At 38.0% G+C, this 22110-nt stretch overlaps 1 protein-coding gene across 4 annotated transcripts in view; it reads left to right on the top strand.

The window, feature by feature from the left end:
- Positions 1–22110, top strand: part of Myo1b (myosin IB) — a 166655-nt gene that overhangs the window by 100474 nt on the left and 44071 nt on the right. For all 4 annotated transcript variants that reach the window (XM_048345065.1, XM_048345064.1, XM_048345067.1 and 1 more), the window contains exons 8-13: positions 6481–6579; positions 7300–7403; positions 9012–9159; positions 9440–9558; positions 14603–14689; positions 15200–15265. In XM_048345065.1, the coding sequence (XP_048201022.1) occupies positions 6481–6579; positions 7300–7403; positions 9012–9159; positions 9440–9558; positions 14603–14689; positions 15200–15265 (623 nt within the window). The remainder of the gene's footprint in view (positions 1–6480; positions 6580–7299; positions 7404–9011; positions 9160–9439; positions 9559–14602; positions 14690–15199; positions 15266–22110) is intronic.

Here is a 22110-nt window from a genome sequence, read left to right as displayed (position 1 = left end):
GGCTTCTTCCAGCCCAGCAGGCTAGCTTCAGTCATGACAGCAAGTGTTTTAAGAGAACCTAGAGGAAGCCTGCATAACCTGCGAAGTCAGGTGCAGTGTCACTTCTGCTGTCCAGCATAGTCACAACCTTGACTAGCTTCAGGAGGAGGGAACAGAGAGCTTTCCTCCAAATGGGAAAGTATCACCAGATTTGTGACCCTTTTATTTGAAATAGCCACAGTGTGATAAATTGATTTTCAGAAATGATCCCAGTGTGTGTATACCCTTGAATGGTCCGCTTTCTCATTGACTCAGGACTTAGATATCACAGGACTTCGATATCAGCTTTGTGGTCGTCATTGGAACAGTTAGCAAATAGAGCATAACCTGAGTCTTGGAAAGTGGTTATGTATTGGAGTTTGTCCTCCCTGACTGTCCTTGAGATCTTTCATCATGACCCTGTGAGCGTGCTTAGCCTTCTTTCTGTAGGATGAGGAAAGTCATGTGGAATGAACTGTCAGACATATGAATGAAAATGTTGTAGGTCAGCTGTCAGTCAACTGGCCTGCATACTGCCAGCCATAAGCAAGCAGAGATCAGCCAAGCTAGCCTAGCTGATTCTCAGTCAGGTGCTAATAAATGGTAGTGCTTTAAGCTACTGAGATTTGTAGTTGGTTTGTTATACAGCTTAAATTAACTGACACAGAGGTCTGATAAATAATATCCTCTGTTTTGGAAACAGGTGAAAAATGGGCATGGGAATCAAGTTTGAGAGAAATGGCTTGCTTACTGCTAAAGGCAAGGTTGAAAAAGTGGCATGCTTATATCATTTTGTAGGATTTTAAAGGACCATTGCTCCTTTAAATTAAGATTAACTTTATTCTTTCATATCCCTCATTTTGTAATGGCAAGTCTTCAGTTAGAAGTGAAACTGCCTGTAATAAATCCTCAAGGAAACCCTAATCTGTGTGGTCCCTGGTTTCCCTGGGATTATGTGTTCTGAAGTAGAGTAGGAGGCCACCAGTTCTCAGTAGCTTGTTAAATACATGCTAGTAAGCACTGCTTGTTTTTTATGTGTAATATGAAGGGTAATAAGTCATCAAAAAAAAGAGATATACATTACTTAGTTTGAAATACTAAATCTTTTTTTTTAATATAAAAGTGATGTACAGAGGGCTTGCAGTTACATAAGTCAGGTAATGAGTACATTTCTTTTTGAACAGTATCATGCCCTCCCTCATTTTCTCCCAGTTTTTCCCTCCCAACCCACCCTCCCCACAAATTATATAGTTCATTTTTAACATAGTGTCTAGTAAATATCATTGTGCATTTGTACACCTTTGCCCTACCATTTCTGGGTTCTCCCCCTTACTCTCGGCCAAACAGATAAACATACATATAAAAGGTATAGAAATCAGAAACAGTGACAAAGAAGAAAAATAAAAGCAAAATAACAAAACACTTCTGATTTTCATTTCTTGGAGATTTTTTTTGGTATGCCTGAGTTTGTCTTTTTTAGAATTTTGATTTTAATCCTAGCTACCTAGGAGGCTGAAATCTGAGGATCACAAAATGAAGCCAGCTCAAGAAGAAAAGTTTTTGAGAATATTGTCTTTACTTAACCCTCGAAACGACTGAAATAGAAGTATGACTCAAATGGCAGAGCACCAGCCTTGAGCAAGACCTCAGAGCTCTGAGTTCAGATTTCAGTACTAAGACACAGATACAGATGTGTGCGCATGTGCACATACATACATACTCAGGAGAATATTTTTAACGCCTTTTAAGAAGACAATAAGCAACATTGATTATAAAGTGTTGGTAGCAATAAAAAACTAAGATTTCAAAAGAGCAGTTCTTTAGATAAGAACAGATGCTTTCCTATGTCTTGACTTTGTGCTAGTGTTTTTTTTGTACAAAAATATATTTTCTATAAAAAGCATTAATGTTTATCATGAAGCAAGATGATACAAACTTAAAAATGGAAAAAACTGTATATTATAGTAGAATGTAAAATCATAAGGCTAAAGACTAGATATTCCATTATTTTATTTCAGGATTAGGTCTCAAGGTTTAGATGCTACAGTAAATTTTTAGTTATTAGGCATTAGATTTAATGAGTAAATTTTTAGTTATTAGACATTAGAGACATAACTCTGAAGAACATAAATACCTCTGAGATACTTTTTTCAAATGCTCTTCTTCAAGCAATTGAAGAAGGATGCAAGGTCTCCATGGGACAGTCAGCATTCTGAGTCATAGGCTTTCTGACCTCACTGCAAAACTGAGACAAAGCAGGGTAGTTCTGAAGCCTTAATAAAGAACTTAGACTATTTATTATTGTACTATCTTTCTTATGCTGCATACCAAGAGGAGAATTTTTCTTTTTTCAAATCTTTCTACTCATTTAACTTTATTTTTGCCTATAAGAATACGAGGTCTTCCATTGTGGAAATTTTATTTATTTTGACATATAACTTGGGGAAGCTGCTCTATGGTATGTAACATGCACATGTTGGAAAATAGCAAGTAATTACTCCAAACTAGGAAAGTGATAACTTGATTCTTTGTGTTGATATGGCATGATGATTCCATTGCTTCTTTATCCCTGCCCATTTAGTGTCTCATTTAGAGTGGTTTAATAAGGTTAACATTTCCTTTGCAATGTAAATTTATAGTAAATGTGATAGAACCTTTGTGTTTTGGAGAGGATATAAGCTGCATTGGAGTATCTGGAGACTCTCATACTTTTGCCTACACTAAGTATCTGGCATCTAGTAATAACTCTTCACTAAATCTCATTAGCAGAGGCTCAGTCAGCAGTGGCAGAAGTACCTAAGGCAGAAGAGAAGGCTGTGCCAGTGTTCTGCTTTGACTTAATTCAGGGGCACAATTTAAGTAGATTAAAGTGGTCAGGTGGTAAGTCCCTTTGGTGGGTTGAGTTTATGTTCTCTACTGTGAGTAATTATTTGATATGGCTTCATGCTGTGATATTATGTTGGTGGCATGCACATTTAGCACAAAATACCAATGGGGAATGGTTTTAAACATTAGTAAATTATTTTGGGACAAACATTTTCCCTAATTACTTTTCTACCTGGAAGCTTGTGAGTTATGAGAAAAGTCATAAAGAAACTGCAATAGGAGGCTCTGGGGTAATAGTGTATGTATTTTAGCCAGTAAAACCTTCAGCTGCTTTGTAATAAAAGCTTCCTCATTTTGTGATTCAGTTATTTAGTGAAGTCATGTATTTCATATAAAGTGTATTATTTCTAAGGGCTTAAGTATTCTGTGTGATTTTTGCATGATATCCTAGTCACCCAAAGATTTGAGTTGTGGCTCTATTACTGAGAATGTGATGGGGGCCTCATTTTTCATCTAAGGAACAGGCATTATAAATCTAATAGAAGAAAGGTGTGTGGACTGGTTATAAAAACAAATGAAGTAAAGTGCTAGTAGCTCACTCCTATAATACTAAATACTCAGGAGCTGAAATCTGAGCATTGAGGTTCAAAACCAACCTGGGCAGGAAAGTCTGTGAGGCTCTCATTTCCATTTAACTACCCAAAAGCCAATGGTAGAGCACCAACCTTGTATTAAAAAGCTAAGGGAAAGCATCCAGACCCTGAGTTCAAATGCCAGTTTCAGCTCAAAATAATAATGATGATAGTGATAATAAAAATGAAGAGTACCAAATTTGTAGTGAAAAGTTCCCTTGCTATCCACTTTGCACTTTTCCTTTTAAATACAGATATCACTGTGCTTTGTATTCAAATGTGGGTTGTTATTCCTGATGACATCAGCATGAGTGAGTCATGAAATACATTTGGCCAACATTCCTTTTCGCTTCACGCACAAGTGACTGTTACTCTTTAGCTTGCTGTTCTTTGCTGAATCTTCCAGCCATTGCCATTTCTACACTTGTCTGTCCATTGGTTCAAGAGTGCCATGCATTACCCTGACCAGTGCACTATGGGTACACAGTATAGCCACACTTGTCCCATGCTTTCTGAGGGTATTATTCTGTGTTACAGGTTTATGTATTACAGTTTGCTTTTGAAATATGGTGGAAATGCTACCAAAACTTGCCCTCATAATTAGGATGTTGCTATTGAGTGGGGGAGTAGCAGGCTTGTAAGGCACACGGTACTTATATGATATGGTAAGGTCCTCAGGGCCAGCGATGAACCTGCGTTCTGTAGTCACTCTACGTTCTTCACCTTCACTATCTCCTCACTCCCAGGTACCTTGTCCTATCACCTTGGAAAGAGCCCCTACTGGTGATTTAGGTGGTCTGATAACTGGGAACACATGCAACTCTGTAGACCTGGAGGAAGGAGAAAGTCTTCATGTTTGTAGTCAGGGCTGGACCTATTCTCAAATCCCTCCTGGCACATAATGGTTGAGCAGTGAATGAATCGATTGAAGGAAGCTGTGCATGAATGGATGAAGTACACTGTAGTACTTGTTTATATTTCTCATGTGAAGCTACTTTTTTCTAGACTTGGGGAATTTCTCATGGGGATTAGCTTTTCAGTGAAGAAGGTGCCTATAGGTTCTTCTGAAACTAATTTTGTTGTAAGTCCCCCAGAAGGAAGCTCAATCCTGCGATAATCATAATATATGCTTATCTTTACCTTTTTTTCTTCTGTTCCACATGTCAATGTTTACTTACTGAATAAAACTTTCTTTTCCCATATTATATCCTACTTCTACCTAGTTTTCAATTGCCACTTTTCCTAGAAGAAAAAATATGATATGAAGACATATAAAAAGTCCCAGCATTTTGTTGATAATCATTTTTGTATTATATGTTTTTGTTCTTTTTTCATTTAGCACTTTCTTGCAACCCTTCATTTCTTTGGTCTTAAGAACACCCAATGTATTTGGAACACCTTAGGACTTCTCATTCATCAAATCTATACCGTTGAGCCTCTAGTGTCTGGCCCTGCCTATAATCACAGAAGCTCAAGGCCAGCCTACGCTATATAGTGAAATCCAATCTCAAAAACCAACACACCTATAGCATTTAATTCTGCCTAAGCTCTATCCTCAAATGTTGTTATGGATCTAGAAAGGCAAATTTGAAAGTTCAGCTTTAGAGAAGCTTTATATTGCCCTCTCTTTCAGTCATTTTTTAAGTATTTAGATTTCAACCCAATTGGAAATCAAATGCCTCTTCTAGAATTAGTAATGGGAGTACTGGTGCGGAATATTATATCTAACATTAGCCTTTGTCTGGCAAGTGCAGACATTCCCCCCCCCCACCCCCGCCCCCGCCTTCTTCTTTTAATCACTGGTGAGAGATGAGCAGGATTCGTGACAACAGTGTTCTATAGCACCAAACCTTGCCACAGTGACTTCTCTCTGCTTCTTTATTTCTTCTTTTCTGGATGCAAGGTTGAAGCTTGATAAACCCTTACATTCACAAGATAAAAATTATCTGCAATCAGTGAACATATGCTGTCAACATCAAATTCCAAAACTTCAGGAAATCCAGAAGAATCTGCTTTGCTTCCCTAAGACAATGGAGCATGTGGATATGAAGTGAAGGCTACACAAGGCTCAGAGGCTCTGATTTTTCTAATCCTAGGGCTACCAGTTATCCACTGAGTTATTCACATTCTTGCACTGTGGGGCTGTTAGGTCCGAGGTGATACATATTTGAAAAGATTCAGTGTGAGTATGTCTTTGTAGAGTACTGAGCACATAGATGATCCCCAAATGTGTTTTCTATCCTTATAATTGTGAATGTGAATTTATAACTAGATGGCTAAATATTTTTTATATTTAGAATATTAATATTGGTTTGTTAGTGTAACTTACTTTTGCATACTCATTCCATAAAAAGAATCTGATTTGTTGTGTTGTTATTGTTGGTGCTAGTACTTGGGCTTAAATTTATGACCTGGACTCAGTTCCATAGCTTTTTTGCTCCAGTTTTGGGCTCTTCTACTTATGCCACACCTCCTTCTAGGTATTTTTTTTTTTTTGCTAATTAATTGGAGATAAGAGTCTCACAGGGGGCTGGGAATATGGCTTAGTGGTAGAGTGCTTGCCTCATATACATGATTCCTCAGCACCACATATATAGCAAAAGCCAGAAGTGGCGCTGTGACTCAAGTGGTAGAGTGCTAGCCTTGAGCAAAAAGAAGCTAGGGACAGTGCTCAGGCCCTGAGTTCAAGCCCCAGGACTGGCAAAAAAACAAAAACAAAAAACAAAGAGTCTCATAGACTTTCTTACACAGGTTGGCTTTGAACCTTGATCTCAAGATCTCAGCCTCCTCAATAGCTAGGATTGTAGGTGTGAACCACAAGTACCCAACCACTGGTATGGTTTGGTAATTTTAGTAATGATCATGCATCGTTTTGAAAGTCACACTGAAAGCATAACTTATTTTTTTATTATAGAAAATGGGGAAGAAAAGAAAGTGATGAAGAGCAAAATGAAGCATAATGGATTTGAAAGCAAAACTTCTAAATAGTTCTTTGTTTCTTTAGACCTTCTAGAGAAATCTCGAGTTGTTAAGCAGCCGAGAGGTGAAAGAAACTTCCATGTGTTCTATCAGCTGCTCTCTGGTGCCTCTGAAGAGCTTCTCAGTAAGTTCTTGCTTTTATATTTCAATTTTTGCTGCTACAGTATTTTGTAAACCATTCTCTTTAAAATTATTTCATATGCTTCCTTTTCCTTTTTAAAAGTTTTCCATGACTCTTGTTGAAGTGGAGAACAGGTTGTGTTTACTTGTGCCATACCACAGCCTCTGCCTCAGGTCTCTGTACTTCACTAGGGATTCTGCTCATGTCTATCTCAGATAGATTAAAACACCTCCTCTATGGCAAATCACAATTTAAAGTTATAAAATGGAAGGATATTTCACTTGGGGAGAGAAAATGAGCAAAGTGGTAAATAAATATAATCACATAAAAGTAAATATTTCAACTAAAGTTTTAAAATAGTGGACATTACATTTACTACGATACAAAAGGTAACGATCTAAGCCCTTAGATTTTAGAGACTTAGTATAAGTTGACTAAGATAGAATCTAATAGCCAATAGCTAAGTGATGAATAGGTAAACAAGATGACCTATGAAGAGTCATCTGCACTCAGGAAAAAAAGTTAGCCACATCACTAAGCAAAAAATGCACATTAAAAATGATTTAAGGGTAATGCTTTTATCAGTATTTGGATATCAATTTTTATTTTGTTGATTCAGTATTATAAGAAAAGTCACTTGACCAGAAGGCTGTAAATACTGAGGTATTAAAGTTGATTACATTTATTGGAATAACTTACCTGTTTGTATTTGTGACTCCACAGACAAGCTTAAGCTTGAGCGGGATTTCAGCAGATACAACTACCTGAGCCTGGACTCAGCCAGGGTTAATGGAATCGATGATGCAGCCAATTTCAGAACCGTTAGGGTAAGATGAAGTGCTTTTGTTACTTTAAAATAGGTCACACCTATTGCTCAGTCAGAGCTGGGAACAATCCTGAGTTTTCTATAAAGTGTAATTCATACTCACTGGAGTTTTAGATGTATACGAGAATTCGTTATATTTTTTTATTAGTTTGGCTCTTCACTAGCTCAACCATCATACAAAGTTGTGAAGACTGGAGCTTTACTCAAGTGTGCAATTTTACCATTTATCCAAAGGAGCTTTAATATATTATCCTGGGACTCAACTCTTTTAATGTTGTATTTAAATTCCAAGTGTTTGCATCGCCAAAACGTTTTGTAGCCAAAGTTAATTTTCCAAGTGTGAAAATTGCCCTTGGATCCTGTTAAATCAAAACTTTTCAAGACAGAAAATTCTGTTTTTATACAGTTTTAGAAAACTGATGTATAAACCAGAAAGATTAACATTCCATATTCATTAGGAAAGAAATGGGTTTTATACAATATACTCTTTTCTATCTTTATGTGGCACGTTCTTTCAAAATGACTCCCATTATGACATATATAGTAACTAGGACTTACTTCCAGATGAGACAGTCAGGATTGTGGAAAGGGAGGGGGAGTAGGTCGGATACAAGATAGGCATCTTATGACTATAGTGTGTGGATAAAGGAAATATAGATATTCTTTCTCTGCTCTACTTCTGTGTGTTTGAGATTTTTCATTCCCATTGCTCTGTTGTGCCTCCTCTCCCCACCACATACACACAGAGTAATTTCACCAGCCGTTCTCATACAGAGAACATCTCTCAGACTATGCCATTCTTAAAACCTGTACAAACATCCTCATATGGAAACAATTGTCTCTTGACTCCTTCCTGGACATGATTTTGTTTAAGAGTGAGTCCAAGGTCAGTTCTGCAACTACTTTGCCTGGCACTCACACAAGCTTGTGAACAGATGAGAGTCCCCTTGTCCCTGTCGTGTTTTAGATAAGAGGATGAGCACTTCACTTTAACAACTATTTTTCTCATTTGTAAAATAACCAGCTTTGTTTTCTTTGGGGGTTGTGTAGAGGCATCTTGTTTGGGTTTGGTTCTAGTAGGAGAGCCTGAGTATACAAATCAGGCAGCAGTAGGGACCTAGGGCTCTCTTCCCAGCTTCTCTTTCCTCTTGCTCCTTGCCCACCCTGTCACAACACACAAGGCATTCCTGTGGTCCTTACACCACAGTTTGAAATTGACTGAAGAAGATAATGCCTTGTCTGTCTTTTTCTCTCTCTCCCGCCCTCCCTCCCTCCCTCCGGGTTTGAATATAGGGCCTGGGTACTGTCCTTGAACATTTTTGCTGAAGGCTAGTGCTCCACCACTTGTGTTGTAGCTCCACTTTTGGCTTTTTGGTGCTTAATTGGAGATAAGAATCTCATGGATTTTCCTGCCTGGGCTGCGTTTGAACCACAATCTTCAAATCTCAGTCTCCTGATTAGCTAGGATTACAGGCATGAGCCTCCGGCACCTGGCTGTCTAGTCTTTTAAAAGTTTTTCCCCCCTTTAAAATAAATATGTAGTATTATCCATTTTTTAAAAAGGTAAAGAACCTGAGGAAGAAAATTGATGTTTCATTTCTTTCCCCAGAATGCCATGCAGATTGTGGGCTTTATGGACCATGAGGCTGAGTCTGTCTTGGAGGTGGTAGCAGCAGTGTTGAAACTGGGGAACATTGAGTTCAAGCCTGAATCGCGAGTGAATGGTTTAGATGAAAGCAAAATCAAAGATAAAAATGGTAAGTCAGTGGAGAATCGGCTTTGTTTAGGAAAGTTGCTTTGAACTTCTGCCCAGGTTTTTATTTAGAAAGTAAAACTTGTGCTTTGTATTGATTTGAAAGAAAAATTTTTTCTAGTGAAGCTGAACAGGAATATAATTGTAACTAAAAATTTTAAAATCTTAATATAAAAGTTTAAAATCTTAATATCTAAATCTTAATTTAGAAACACAGTCTATATTTTGAAAAGTATCCTTCATAGTTAACCTGGAGTTACTTTCTGTGTCATCTTCCCTAACAGAATTAAAAGAGATTTGTGAGCTGACCGGCATTGATCAATCAGTTCTAGAACGAGCGTTCAGTTTCCGGACAGTGGAAGCCAAGCAGGAGAAAGTCTCGACTACACTAAATGTGGCTCAGGTAAGTAAATCATAATGTGCAGAGGCAAGTTTTCTAAAAGGCGATGATGTTTGTACATGGAATTTGATTCTACAGGCCTTTATCTCAACTGTCAACAATATATTCCAGGCATCCTTGTGGAATTGGGGTCATGAGGAAAATTAAACAGATAAGGATCCCTACCCTCAGGAACTCAGCAGTCTGACAGGAAGAAGCGCATAACAATCAGTAGACATAATAAATAAATGAGGTAGCAAGCCAGCAGGTGCTAAGTGCAGTGACAAAGAGAAAAAACTAAAGCAGCATAGGGAAGGACTTACAGGAGCAGGGAGAAGGAGTTGAAGTGAACAAAATGGAAAAGTCACTCTAGTCAGATGGTAAAAGAAGTGGAGTTGAAAGAAGGACACCTACAAGGAGAACTCAGTCCATGGTGGCTGGAACCATGGTTTGGCATGGAAGTCTGTGTGATGTGGGCCCTTCAGGCAACACGTTTGTTGATAGCTTCATGTATGCATGATGTAAAAGTCAAGCACAACTCACTGTTTTTTGCTTGCTACCATTTTCTGGTTTGGAGAACAGAATGGAATAAACCAATCTTGTGGACGTATGGCCCAAATGGATGCCTGCCCTCTTTTTGGAATCCCTTTTATCTTCCACATTGAAAACAATGAAATCTCTTCCTCTGTTTCTTTGTCTGTCTCTGTCGTCTCTGTCTCTCCCTCTCTCTTCCTCGCTTCTCCCTTCCTCTCCCTAAATTAATGTACATTAGTTATATAGGGGGGAGTCTGTTTCATGTGGCATTTTGTGTTTCACTTAGGCTCACTCCCTCGGCCACTCTTCCTTCCTTAACAATTTCAGCAGTTTTCACTGTTCTATTCTCATACACACAAACCATCGACTTTGGCCATATTTATTTTCACTCATCCTCCTTGTTAGCTCAACCCATAGCCAATACTCACCCACCCAACAGAGCCTATTCCTCCCCAACATAGAGTCTTTCTAAGACAAAAGTCTCAGTTGCTACCTCCTCTCTTTTTGTTCCAAATCGAATCGATGGATGTGTGGATGATGCATGCATGTGTACCCAGGCAGCATTGGGAGTCCCTTGCAATGTAAAGCCTGTGTTCTGTGGCTTGGACATTTCCCACTAGTCATTACTGACCTGGGCTAGAGTTAAATGACTAATTTAAGACTTTCCCCATTTGAAACGACTCTGCTTATTCAGTTGTATTATAGTCTCATCTTCCTTCAGCCTTTGTTATTTTCGGTGAGTTTCTGTGACTTTGGAAAATACTGTAACAATGCATATGGAGATCTGGTGTGTTGTAGTCTCTCCCTAGCTGTAGCTACTTTCTATCTGTCTTCCTAAATGACTGCTTTACTCCTGCCAGGAGAGAGCCTGAGTGTCCCTTAAGGGTAGATGGATTTAAGGCTCTGTTCTTATTGTGTATTTTACTCTTTTTTTTTTATTCCTTTTCTGCAGAAATTAGACCCAGTGTCTTTATTTGATGAGGTTGAGTTACCTTGTTTCACTGGGTGAAACCTTTCTACATTTTTATAACCTTTGGCATGAAATAATTTGGCTTGACAACTTCAGTTTTTCAGCACTTTAGCCAAGTGCTGCTTGTAATGTAGTGGTCAGGGTATCTGGTTCTACCAATCTTACTATGTGGTAGGTTTTGATTCCTGAGAGAAGTGATGTGCTCTGTTAGCATTTCCTCATTCTTAGGCCCCAGTATCATCTTTATTTCCCATGCCTCATTTCCCTCAGTGCATTTAGATCTTTTCCTTAAGTAAGATGACTAACCTTGAAATAATGGAACTCATGATAGAGTTTTATCATCCAATTCCTACTTCAGAATGTTCTCCTTGGCCTGCAAAGCTTTTGCAATCTGATCCTCTGTGGTTTAACCAAGTCCACTACTTTCTAGTTCTTCATACACTAAACATACTTTCACTTGGTGCCTTTGCTCCTGTTTGCCCATCATCACATTGCTCATTCTTTCTGCCTGTCTAAAGCGTTAATCTCATTGCACCCATCCATGGAACCTTCTTGAGCCTCCTTGATTCCCTTTCTCTGAGCCTTTCCTCTGCAGTTAGGGCAACACGTGTCTTCCAGTTGCTCCATTTGTTAGTTTGGTCTCTCTAGCTCACTGCAGGCTCTTAGAGGGTGGACGTATGTCTCTGCATCTCTGTATTTCCAAGCTTCTTATCTTAGTTCATTCCATTCTGGCTTATGCCTGATACCAGCCATCTTAGAAATGTATTCCACCTGAGATTTTTAAACTATGTGAGCTTCAGGCAGTAGAATGCTTAGTGTGTTTATAGCATGCATCTAAGGTTATGACTCATTGCACTTGGTATTTTCCCTCATTTATACATACTACATTAGTGATTCTTTGGGGTTTTTTTTTTGGTATTTTAGTTTTTGGTACTGTGGTATGAGGTTTGAACTCAGGTAGTTGCACTTGACTAGGTAGGCACTCTACCACTAAGCCATGCATTTAATCCTAATTAGTCCTTTTTATTTTAATTGTTATTGTAAAGACAATGAACAAAGAGGTTACATTTATATAGGTCAGGTAATAAGTATATTTCTTCCCCCATTTTTCTCCCAGGTTTTTCCTCCTAACCTCTCTCCCCCACTAGTTGCATAGTTCATTTTTAACATAGTGTCAAGTGAATATCACTGCTGCATTTGTTCACCCTTTTCCCCACCATTTCTGTGCTCCCTCTTACCTCCCCAAAATAGATAAACTTACATACACGACAAAACGTTTAAAAATAAAAAACATAAACAAAGGAGAAAACAAAATGAAAAAAAATAAAACAAAAAGAAAAAGAAAAAAATGACAAAAAAATCTTATTTCCTTTTCTTGGAGCTCATTTCAATTAACATCATTTTATATCATCATATACACATAGCTATTGAGCCTTTGTGACCCTCTCCTAAAAATATCCTTCTTTGGTCTCACTGTATGAATATTTTAAGAGTCCTGTATAATTTATCGTGTCCAAGTGTGATTTTCTCATCTTTTACCATCCAGTGTGTTTACTTGTAGATTTATAGACACATTCTAGTTACAACAAACGAGGGAGAAACCATGCAACCTATGTTTTTTTGGGTGTGGCTTACTTCATTTAGTATAATTTTTTTTCCAAGTCTTTCCATTTCCTTAGGAATGGTGCCATGCCATTCTGTCTGATAGAAGCATAGAATTCCATTGTGTGTGTGTGTGTGTGTGTGTGTGTGTGTGTGTGTGTGTGTGTGTCACATTTTCTTGGTCCCTTCATCTATTGAGGGACATCTGGGCTAATTCCTTATCTTGGCTATGGTAAATAATTCTGCAATTAACATGGGTGTGCTGGTAGTTTGTGTGGCCTTGTTTGTGGTCTATTGGATAAATGCCCAGGAGCTGGTCATAGGGAAGCTCTATGTTTAGTCTTTTGAGGAACCTCCATACTGCTTTCCAGAGTGGTTGAACAAGTTTACATTCCCACCAAGGGAAGGGTAGTAGCTTCCCTTTTGGCCACATCCCTGCCAGCATCTGTTATTGTTAGTTCTCTTGGTAGTGGCCATTGTAACTGGAGTGAGGTAGAAGCTCAGTGTTTTGATTTGCAATTCTTTTATGGCCAGAGATGAACATTTCTTCATGTGTCTAGTGGCCATTCTTCCTTCTCATGTTTTAGTGATTTTTAAATGTGAGTGAATACTTGCACTTTCTGCTTTATATCAGATGTTATAAAGGACATGAGTTGTCATAAGTCAGGATCAAGAGGTCAGAGGTAGCAGATTGGTAGCTTCTGGGGTCAGATACACTTCAATAGGATCTTATTTGACTTGGCTTGAGTTTATAATCAAATGGGGGCAGAGGGAGACACAATTAAGAAATTCTATAGGCCCATAAGGATAAAATAGCTGGAGAGGAAATGGACACTTCAGAAATCATAAACTAAATGATTTGGGGTTTGTAGACCGTGTGCCACACTGTTAGAATTGCCTATTTCAAGAGAGAAGAAAAGGTATTGAAGAAGAGATGGGCATCTAAATTACATTTTGGCTTCTTTTTCTGTTTTAGCATTTTATATAAATTTTCTGCTATGGAATCATACCATTGCCCCAACACACATACATGCTTTTGCCTTTCTTCCCTCCCCCATCCTTCCCTCCTTCCCTTTATTCTTTCTATCCTTTCCTTACTCCTGCTTGGGCTGAGTCCAGGGAAGAGATGTTTGAGATTAGCACAGAAGTGTGTGGTAAAGGAGAAAAGTACTCTGTTCTCAGCTGTGTGTGTGGGCATGAAGAGATTTGCTGTGCTTCTTTCAAAAGAAGTGTGGGACAAGTGTTTCTACATAATCTAACAAGTTGTGTTCTTTATAAAATAATAGCACTTTATCAAAATATTAACACCCATAGGTAGCAAAATACACAAATATGGCCAATATTTTAGAAAAAGAGTGGCACAACTTCTACCATTCCTCTTACAAAGACAGCTGCCATCAAACCCTGCTCCCTAGGAAGCTGAATTCAGTCATTAGCATTTACTGTACACCCAGTACTTTTCCCAGGGCTCAAGTTCTCCCAGCTAGACCTGGCTTTTTCCAGCCCTACGATTCTATGTTATTAAAACATAAGGTCTTCTGCCCATAAGTTTGAGGTATTAAGCATGCAGCTTTTTAAAAATTTGTGTACAATATAAGCATTTCTATTTCATTGCTTAATTTCATAATCATTACTCTATCATGCTTTAGCTAACATTTCTTCCAATGAGTTCTTACTGATTTTGTTATTTCCTTATTGTTAAACTTTTAAAAACCTGTTTTTTCTTTTCTGTTCTGTAACACTGCCTTTGTGACAAAACATTTTGCAGCATTTAGAATTAATGTCCTGGGGTGTAAAAAAAATTAGAACAGCTATGTATAAACTGCCAAATTTTCTTAATTATTTTACTACTTACTGGACTGGTTCTGGAAAAAAATTGAAATAAAGAGAGTTTTAATATTTTAAAATATTTTTATTATTTTGTAGAAAATAAGCCTGGTTCTTCTTTTTCTTTTTTTACAGGCTTATTATGCCCGTGATGCTCTGGCTAAAAACCTCTACAGCAGGTTGTTTTCATGGTTGGTAAATCGAATCAACGAAAGCATTAAGGTATTTACATTATAAGTGAAGAAACTAGTCATAGTGAACAGTAGAGTACAAATGTTAAATTAAAGAAAGTTCAGTTTTATAATCATATTATAAATTACCACTTTAAGAAGAATGTATATTGTGTAAGACTAGAATTTGCCAAGGATTTTGTTTATTTTGTTTTTCCATGTGAGTTTGATTCAGGTGGACTGTCTAAGGATCTTTGCAGAGTTACATTCTATTTGCTAACTAGATGCCATGATTTCTATTTATTCCTTTTAAATAATTTTAGTATGGCTAGTATCTTTTTAAACTAAATTACCTATCATTAAAATGTCTGAATGATTCCATTCTGATATCCTATTTCATAGGTTTTCCTTTTTAATTTTTTTGTCATGTTAAAGAAAACTAAAGTGTGATTATTCTCCTAGTTTAAAAATAATTATTTTGTAATACATATCAGTATTCCTTCAATACTTACAGTTAAATGATATCTAAATTAACTCATCCTATTTAATTTACTTTTTAAAGGCACAAACTAAAGTAAGAAAAAAGGTCATGGGTGTTTTGGACATTTATGGTTTTGAAATTTTTGAGGTAAGATTTTAAGAATATTTTGTTAACAACAATACTAAAGTGGTACCAGAAATTAAATCTTATGTTTAGTAGACAATTTTTGTCATAAGTTACTGTAACTTTAACTCTATAATCTTTACAGGTATAGTGATATATGTGTGTGTGTATGTGTGTTATGTGTATGCGTGCGCATGTGTTCTCACTGAGAGCCAGCATTTGGAGACATCTCTGTTTAAAAGGAACTTTTTATATTAGTAGCTGACTTTTGGAATTTCAAATGAGCAAGTCTTTCTTTGTGACCTCTAGCAAGCTGCATGGACATTATGCCTGCTGCCATTCAGTCATTAGTAAGTTGTTGTATTAAAAGATACCAGGGGTAAGAGAGCCAGATGGTCTTGTCCCCTGCAAAGGCTTATTCACTTCTTCTCTGTGAGATTCAGGGAGAGGATCTGGATTATGGTCCTTGAACTTCATCCAGGTCTCATCCACCTGTCATCTTGCAGTGTTGTGTTTGCCTGCAGAGCTTGGAACCATTTATGCTACAGTTCAGAAGGAGTTTTTTAGTAAAAGAGCCCATGCTTGCTTAGACCATTACCTACTTATGTTAGTGTTTTCTGCTAACCCTCTTGCTAACTTTGACATTTATAAACAGTTTCAAGGACCTATCAAAATATTCTTGCTTTTAGGAACAGTGTTTTAGTTTAGATCAAGGAAAGAAGTATACCTAGCCACTGCTTTCTAACTTCTTTTTCACAAGTAATCATTTTTTAATTCCTTTAAGTGACCAGGCCTTTCCCAGAATACAGTCAAAGAATTTACGTATTTCAAAGAGTTACAATTATAGAGTCCCACAAAAAATCATCTGGGCATTCCCTTGAGCTAAAGCCAGTCCTTTCTAGCAAAGTCCTTTTTCTTGTAGTATTTGGATTTATGATAGTACATTCTCCTAAAGTCATGTGCCATACTTAGCAGCTAGTGGCCAGTATTTATCAAGGGCTGACTGTATAGAAGCATTGTGGTTAGTGTTGTGTGTGTTGTCTGATTCAGTACTCAGAACAAGCTCATGCAAGCTGTTTTTATTATTCCCATTTCTGGATGAGAAAGTAAGATTCCAGGCCTTCCAATATTGTCATGTATTGCTTCTTTTTCTAAGGTTAAGCCCAGAACCATTTTCTTACTTTTCTCTTTAGGCGCTCCAGCTTCTCAGTATTTGGAAATGAGACACAGCACTTGACAAAATGTCTGCAGCATTGTTGGCCTTTAAGCAGACCAATGGCAGAAAGCTACCAGTCTCTTCTTTTTCTTTTTTGCCAGTCTTGGGCTTGAAATCAGGGCCTGAGCACTGTCCCTGGCTTCTTTTTGCTTACGGCTAGCACTCTACCTCTTGAGCCACAGCACCACTTCTGGCTTTTTCTGTTTGTTGATGCTAAGGACTTGAATCTAGGGATTCATGCCTGTTAGGCAAGAACTCTACCACTAAGCCATATTCCCAGCCTCAGTCTCTTAAAAGGGAAGAAAATTGAGGTTTGAGTTTGGAGAAAGGCTAGAGTATACCCTAGCTCTCTTTGTAGCAAGAATTCAGTTTGCTATCATTAAACGAACAAGATGGCAATGGCTTTTTTTTTTTTCCAGTTGGCAGGGAAAGAGATTTCTTACCTGGTACACTGTTCATCTAAATTGAAATGATTTTTTCCAACAAATTTTCACATATGTACCCTAGACGACATCCTACTTTTTCTTGGTTTTTTAGCAGTTACAACACCTGGAAACATTAGGAAGTGCAGTCTTTAATAATAGGATGCCTTGCTAGGAAGGACTAAAAAGCATCACTGAAATAGGAGGAGTCAGAGCATGAAGATGTACACAGGATCCACACCTGTGCAAAGATGAATATTTCTGTATTTTTCATGCAAGTAGAAAATTACCAGGAAAATGATATGGTGTAACCCTAAAATCCTACCTTGTTATTCAGTAAAAAGTGATTGTAGAAATTAAGAATTTTGTCCTGTACATTACTTTAAGAACTGGACAAGAAGGGTCTAGGAGTCTTTTCTGAAACTTGTCTCATTCTGCCTTGGTGGGTCTTCTCACAGTTCCCATGAAAACATTTTCCAGCTGAGCTGTTGGAAACCTTTCAGTAGCTTTGGTCCCTCTCTAAATGGAAGAGGGAACCTGATGATTAAACCATGAAGTGATGACACATGGGTTTATTTGACAGCAAAACATTCCAGTCCCCACTGGTTGAATGAATCAGCTCTGCATTGCTGGCCGCGTGTGATCTGATTCCATTTGGAAAACAGATTAGTGGGACATTGAAACCAAAATGAAGTTGAAAGGAATTAAAATTAATAGAGGGAAAAAAATAGCTACCAATTTGGGTAGATCGTAATCCAACTTTCCAAAAGAAGAAATTTTAATCCACATTCTGCACAATTAATTTTGGTCTTCTTATAGCAGAGACTTGGGTCTTTTGACTTCTGAGGAATATTTACAGCATTTTCAAAAATAATAAATGCAATTCTTTAAAACTCATACACAATATTTCATCCAAAAGCAATTTGAACAGTCTTAATTTTTTTCAGCTCTTTTCTAAGTTTTTACTTGTTTAGTATTCAGATTGGTGGGTGGTACTGGGAAAAAAATCTAAATAAGCATCAGTGTTTTGAATACCATAACAGGGAGCAATGGCTATATCATTTTTCATGCAATTGACCTAGTCTCATTCAGGCAAAAGTGTTAGTTATCTTTAATTGTATACTTCTCATCATCTTTTCTTTTTGTACTCCATTAAAAATAACCCATGTATATATGAGTATGGCAGGCAGAGATTGTTCCAAATAATATACCCTGATACTTATACAAGAATCTGGATAACCCAGGAAGACCATCTCATAATTATAGAACTTGTTTTTTGAATTTTTTCTTTTTAATTAAAGCTGGCTATGTTCAGTGCCTTCTGTTCTACCTTCTCATCTTCAGTTTTATCCTCATGTGTTCAAACCAATTTAAAATATGTGTTAATAAAAAGCTGGGCACCAATAGCTCATACCTGTAGTTCAAGCTACTGGGGAAGTCTGAGCTAGCCCAGGCAGACAAATCTGAGAGTTTCTTATTTCCAGTTAACCAGCAAAAAGCCAGAAACAGAAGAGTAGATAAAATGGTACAGTGTCCAGACTTGAGTGAAAAGGCTAAGGGAAGACACGAAGCCCTGAGTTGAAACTCAGTACTGGTACACACACAGAAATAATTGATGACAATATGAAAGTGTATGTGTGTGTGAGAGAGAGAGAGAGAGAGAGAGAGAGAGAGAGAGAGAGCGAGTCTGTGTTTTTGTGCATGTATAATTATAATTGCTCTAACTTTTAATATCAAAGCCTGTTTTTAAATGTGTAAGAAAATTGTGATGACACTGTGCTTTATTCCTAAATTTATGATATTGAACTTATATACCTGGAAGGAGATACTTAATTAAAAAGAAGTTTTCTAAAACTTAAGCCAGCCATTCAGTCTTATGAATGTCTAGAAAGGAAAATATGTAATATCACTTATTTTCCTCATCTATTTTGAGGATCTTTTTGAAGCTTCCTTTCTTTAAAAAGGCATTATTGCTTGGGGTTCTATTTCTTGCCATTGTGGTTTTTAAGAAGGGATAGTGGTGCCTTTAGGCACATATTGTGCTACAAAACTGTATTATAATTGGAGGCTGACAAAAGACTTCACACCAAATAAATCTCTTAGGATCAACAGTAGATTTATAACCATATTCTAATCCAGTTTCTTGAAAATGACAATATTATACTTAAAATCCTGTAACTGTCTATATGAATGTACTGTTTCATTTATTATGTAAGTTTTCATGAAATATAAAACTGCATTTAACATGTTATATCTAAGTATCAAATGTGTGATCTCAGCACAAAGTGCTGAACTGTCAGGGACAGCCATTAAAGTAATGTTTGCTAGAATAAACTTTGAATTTCGTGTTTGAACTCCCCAGTGTTTCAAACACATAGCATTCACCTGAACAGTTCTTATCTCACCTTCCCAAGCCCAGAGGCTAGAAAGCCATCTCCTCTGTTTGCCTCTTCCTTTTAATGCTGGCTGTTTTTAAAGAGCATAAGATTTTCCAAAATGTCTGTCTGCCTTATGACATCCTTAAATGCTTTTCTTGCTAAGGAGAATATAAATAGGTTGGTTATTATTTTCTTCTTTAAAAATTAAGTAATTGTACCAAAGGAGTGTACAGTTCCATAAGTCAGGTTCTAGGTTAGTATTTTATAATTCTTTCCAGTTTATTCTGTGTGGAACATTGAGTGTTGGTACTTGGGAAGATGAACTAGTTAGGAACTCTCTGGAAAGTGTGAATTTTCTGTTCTTTTGATGCTTAAAAGATAAACTCAGTAAGATAAGTACAGTAAGTCCTCACTGTACCAGGCACATTTGGTACACAGTGTGAAGAGCAGAGACCTAGACACCCTTGTGTTTTCTACAGAAGATAGAGGGCTTGTTCTCAGTTTTATTGAAAGAGCATGTATAATGGAGATCATAGAATATACTCGTTTGAGGCTGTTTCTAAATTTTTTGGTTTTATACCTTTGTCTGTATAAAGATGTAAGACCATTGAGAAAACTTCCATGCATGGAGCATGACTAGAAAACAAGGAAGAGTCCCTGAGTCGTTTTGAGGGCAGTTTCTTGCCACATCTTCCTGTGAAGACTTTGATTCATGAGACTGACACATAGAGCTGTGCTAGCTAATCACATGGGTTTTGACCCACCAAAAAAGTATTAAAGCTTAAAAGTTGCTTTGGTGCCTTTGTATTTTGGTATCTATGTATTTATGGCTTCTAGAGTCAGTTACAAAGGGTTATAAAGGGAAGTAGGATCCCACATTGAAAGCCTAGTGTAAATAGTACCTGTGTAAATGGTGGAATGTGTTAGACCTGTACAAATTGGAGTTACTTGAATTATTTCTTAATTTTTTGAAGACTATTGTTTAAAGTTTTGCAAATTTATTAAACTGATGTGTGAAGTTTCATTTTGAACAGTGTCAATAACCTTAAAATTAGACAAGAAATGTTTTTTACTCTTTGTAGTTTTGGGAGTAACTACTGTCCTTACCATTTGTGACATGTTTTGAAGCTTAGGTGGTATATTCGTAGGAGCTGCTGATTTCCGTGGGGGAATTAATTCTTACATTGATAATTATGGTATTGGGGGGGAGGGATTTTTGGAGAGGGCGTTTAGTTAGCGATTTTTGTTGTTGTTGTTGTTGCTGTTGGGCCGTCTTCAGGAGGATCCTCTCCTCTCCTCTCCTCTCTTCTCCTCTCCTCTCCTCTCCTCTCCTCTCCTCTCCTCTCCTCTCCTCTCCTCTCCTCTCCTCTCCTCTCCTCTCCTCTCCTCTCCTCTCCTCTCCTCTCCTCTCCTCTCCTCTCCCCTCCCCTCCCCTCCCCCTCCCCTCCCCTCCCCTCCCCTCCCCTCCCCTCCCCTCCCCTCCCCTCCCCTTCCCTCCCCTCCCCTCCCCTCCCCTCTTCTCTCCCTCTCTCTCTCTTATCTCTCTCTCTCTCTCTCTCTCTCTCTCTCTCTCTCTCTCTTTCTTTCTCTCTCTTGCCAGTCTTGGGGCTTGAACTCAGGGCCTGAGCACTGTCCCTGGCTTCTTTTTGCTCAAGGCTAGCACTCTGCCACTTGAGCCACAGTGCCACTTCCGGCCTTTTCTATATACGTGGTGCTGGGGAATCGAACCCAGGGCTTCATGTATATGAGACAAACACTTTACCACTAGGCCATATTCCCAGCCCAGATATTCTCTCTTTACTATCTTATTTTTTAAGGAAAGATCTAGCACAATACTGAGGTAGAGGAAGGGAGCGGGGGAAGGGATGAGATATTGTTGGACCTTGCAGGATCTCTCCACTGTTCTATGATCTGCCAAGTGCCCTAACCATTTGCTTTTTGACCTTTAGTATATCTTGTGTATATATTTTCTTTTATCCAGATAAGTTGAATTAGATTGAATTCTGAAGCCTCTGAGCTTCAGGCAAGGGATATGATTTATCATTATTTCAAAGTAATTTATCCCAAATAGCCCTCTCCTAGCAGAACCTCAATTGAAACACCATGTGGAGGTAGGATGGCCCTGTGATTTGGAGTGTTTGTGTCTTGATGTAAAGTTTTACAGCAGTCACAATGTAGCCTCAATGGCAAAGCTAATTGTTTTCAGTAACAAATAAGCCTCAGTAAGTGATTACTTGCCAAAGTCTATTGCTAATTAAGAACTAACTGCATTTTGTGTGATTTGTCCCTCTTTGCCCCAGAATGCAGTAAGTATGAGCCATTTGCAGTGCCAGTCTGTTGCATGCTCCTATGTTAATAGCTTCTCTGGCCTTGTGAGCTGTACAGTATATGATTGTTGATTAACTGTGTGGATACAAAGTACAGAATTCATATAGGATATTTTTTAAAGGTTGATAGCAAATCAATTTTATAATTGTAAAGCTTTGCTTCTGGTTTCTAATCTGCTTGTGTGTATTTCACTCCTTCAAGCTGTTCATAGCTGGGGCTGGGGATATAGCCTAGTGGCAAGAGTGCCTGCCTCGGATACACGAGGCCCTAGGTTCGATTCCCCAGCGCCACATATACAGAAAACGGCCAGAAGCGGCGCTGTGGCTCAAGTGGCAGAGTGCTAGCCTTGAGCGGGAAGAAGCCAGGGACAGTGCTCAGGCCCTGAGTCCAAGGCCCAGGACTGGCCAAAAAAAAAAAAAACAAGCTGTTCATAGCTACCTAGTGCTCCCAAGTGATACTAGTCACTTCTCTTCCCCTCCTCAATAGTTGGTTGCCACTTGAAATTTTAATCTAATTGTGTTGAAA

This window comes from Perognathus longimembris, chromosome 4, assembly GCF_023159225.1.
Source record: "Perognathus longimembris pacificus isolate PPM17 chromosome 4, ASM2315922v1, whole genome shotgun sequence".
Taxonomy (NCBI): Eukaryota; Metazoa; Chordata; class Mammalia; order Rodentia; family Heteromyidae; genus Perognathus; species Perognathus longimembris.
Note: the sequence above shows the minus strand (reverse complement) of the source record. Positions and strands in the feature narration are given on the sequence as shown.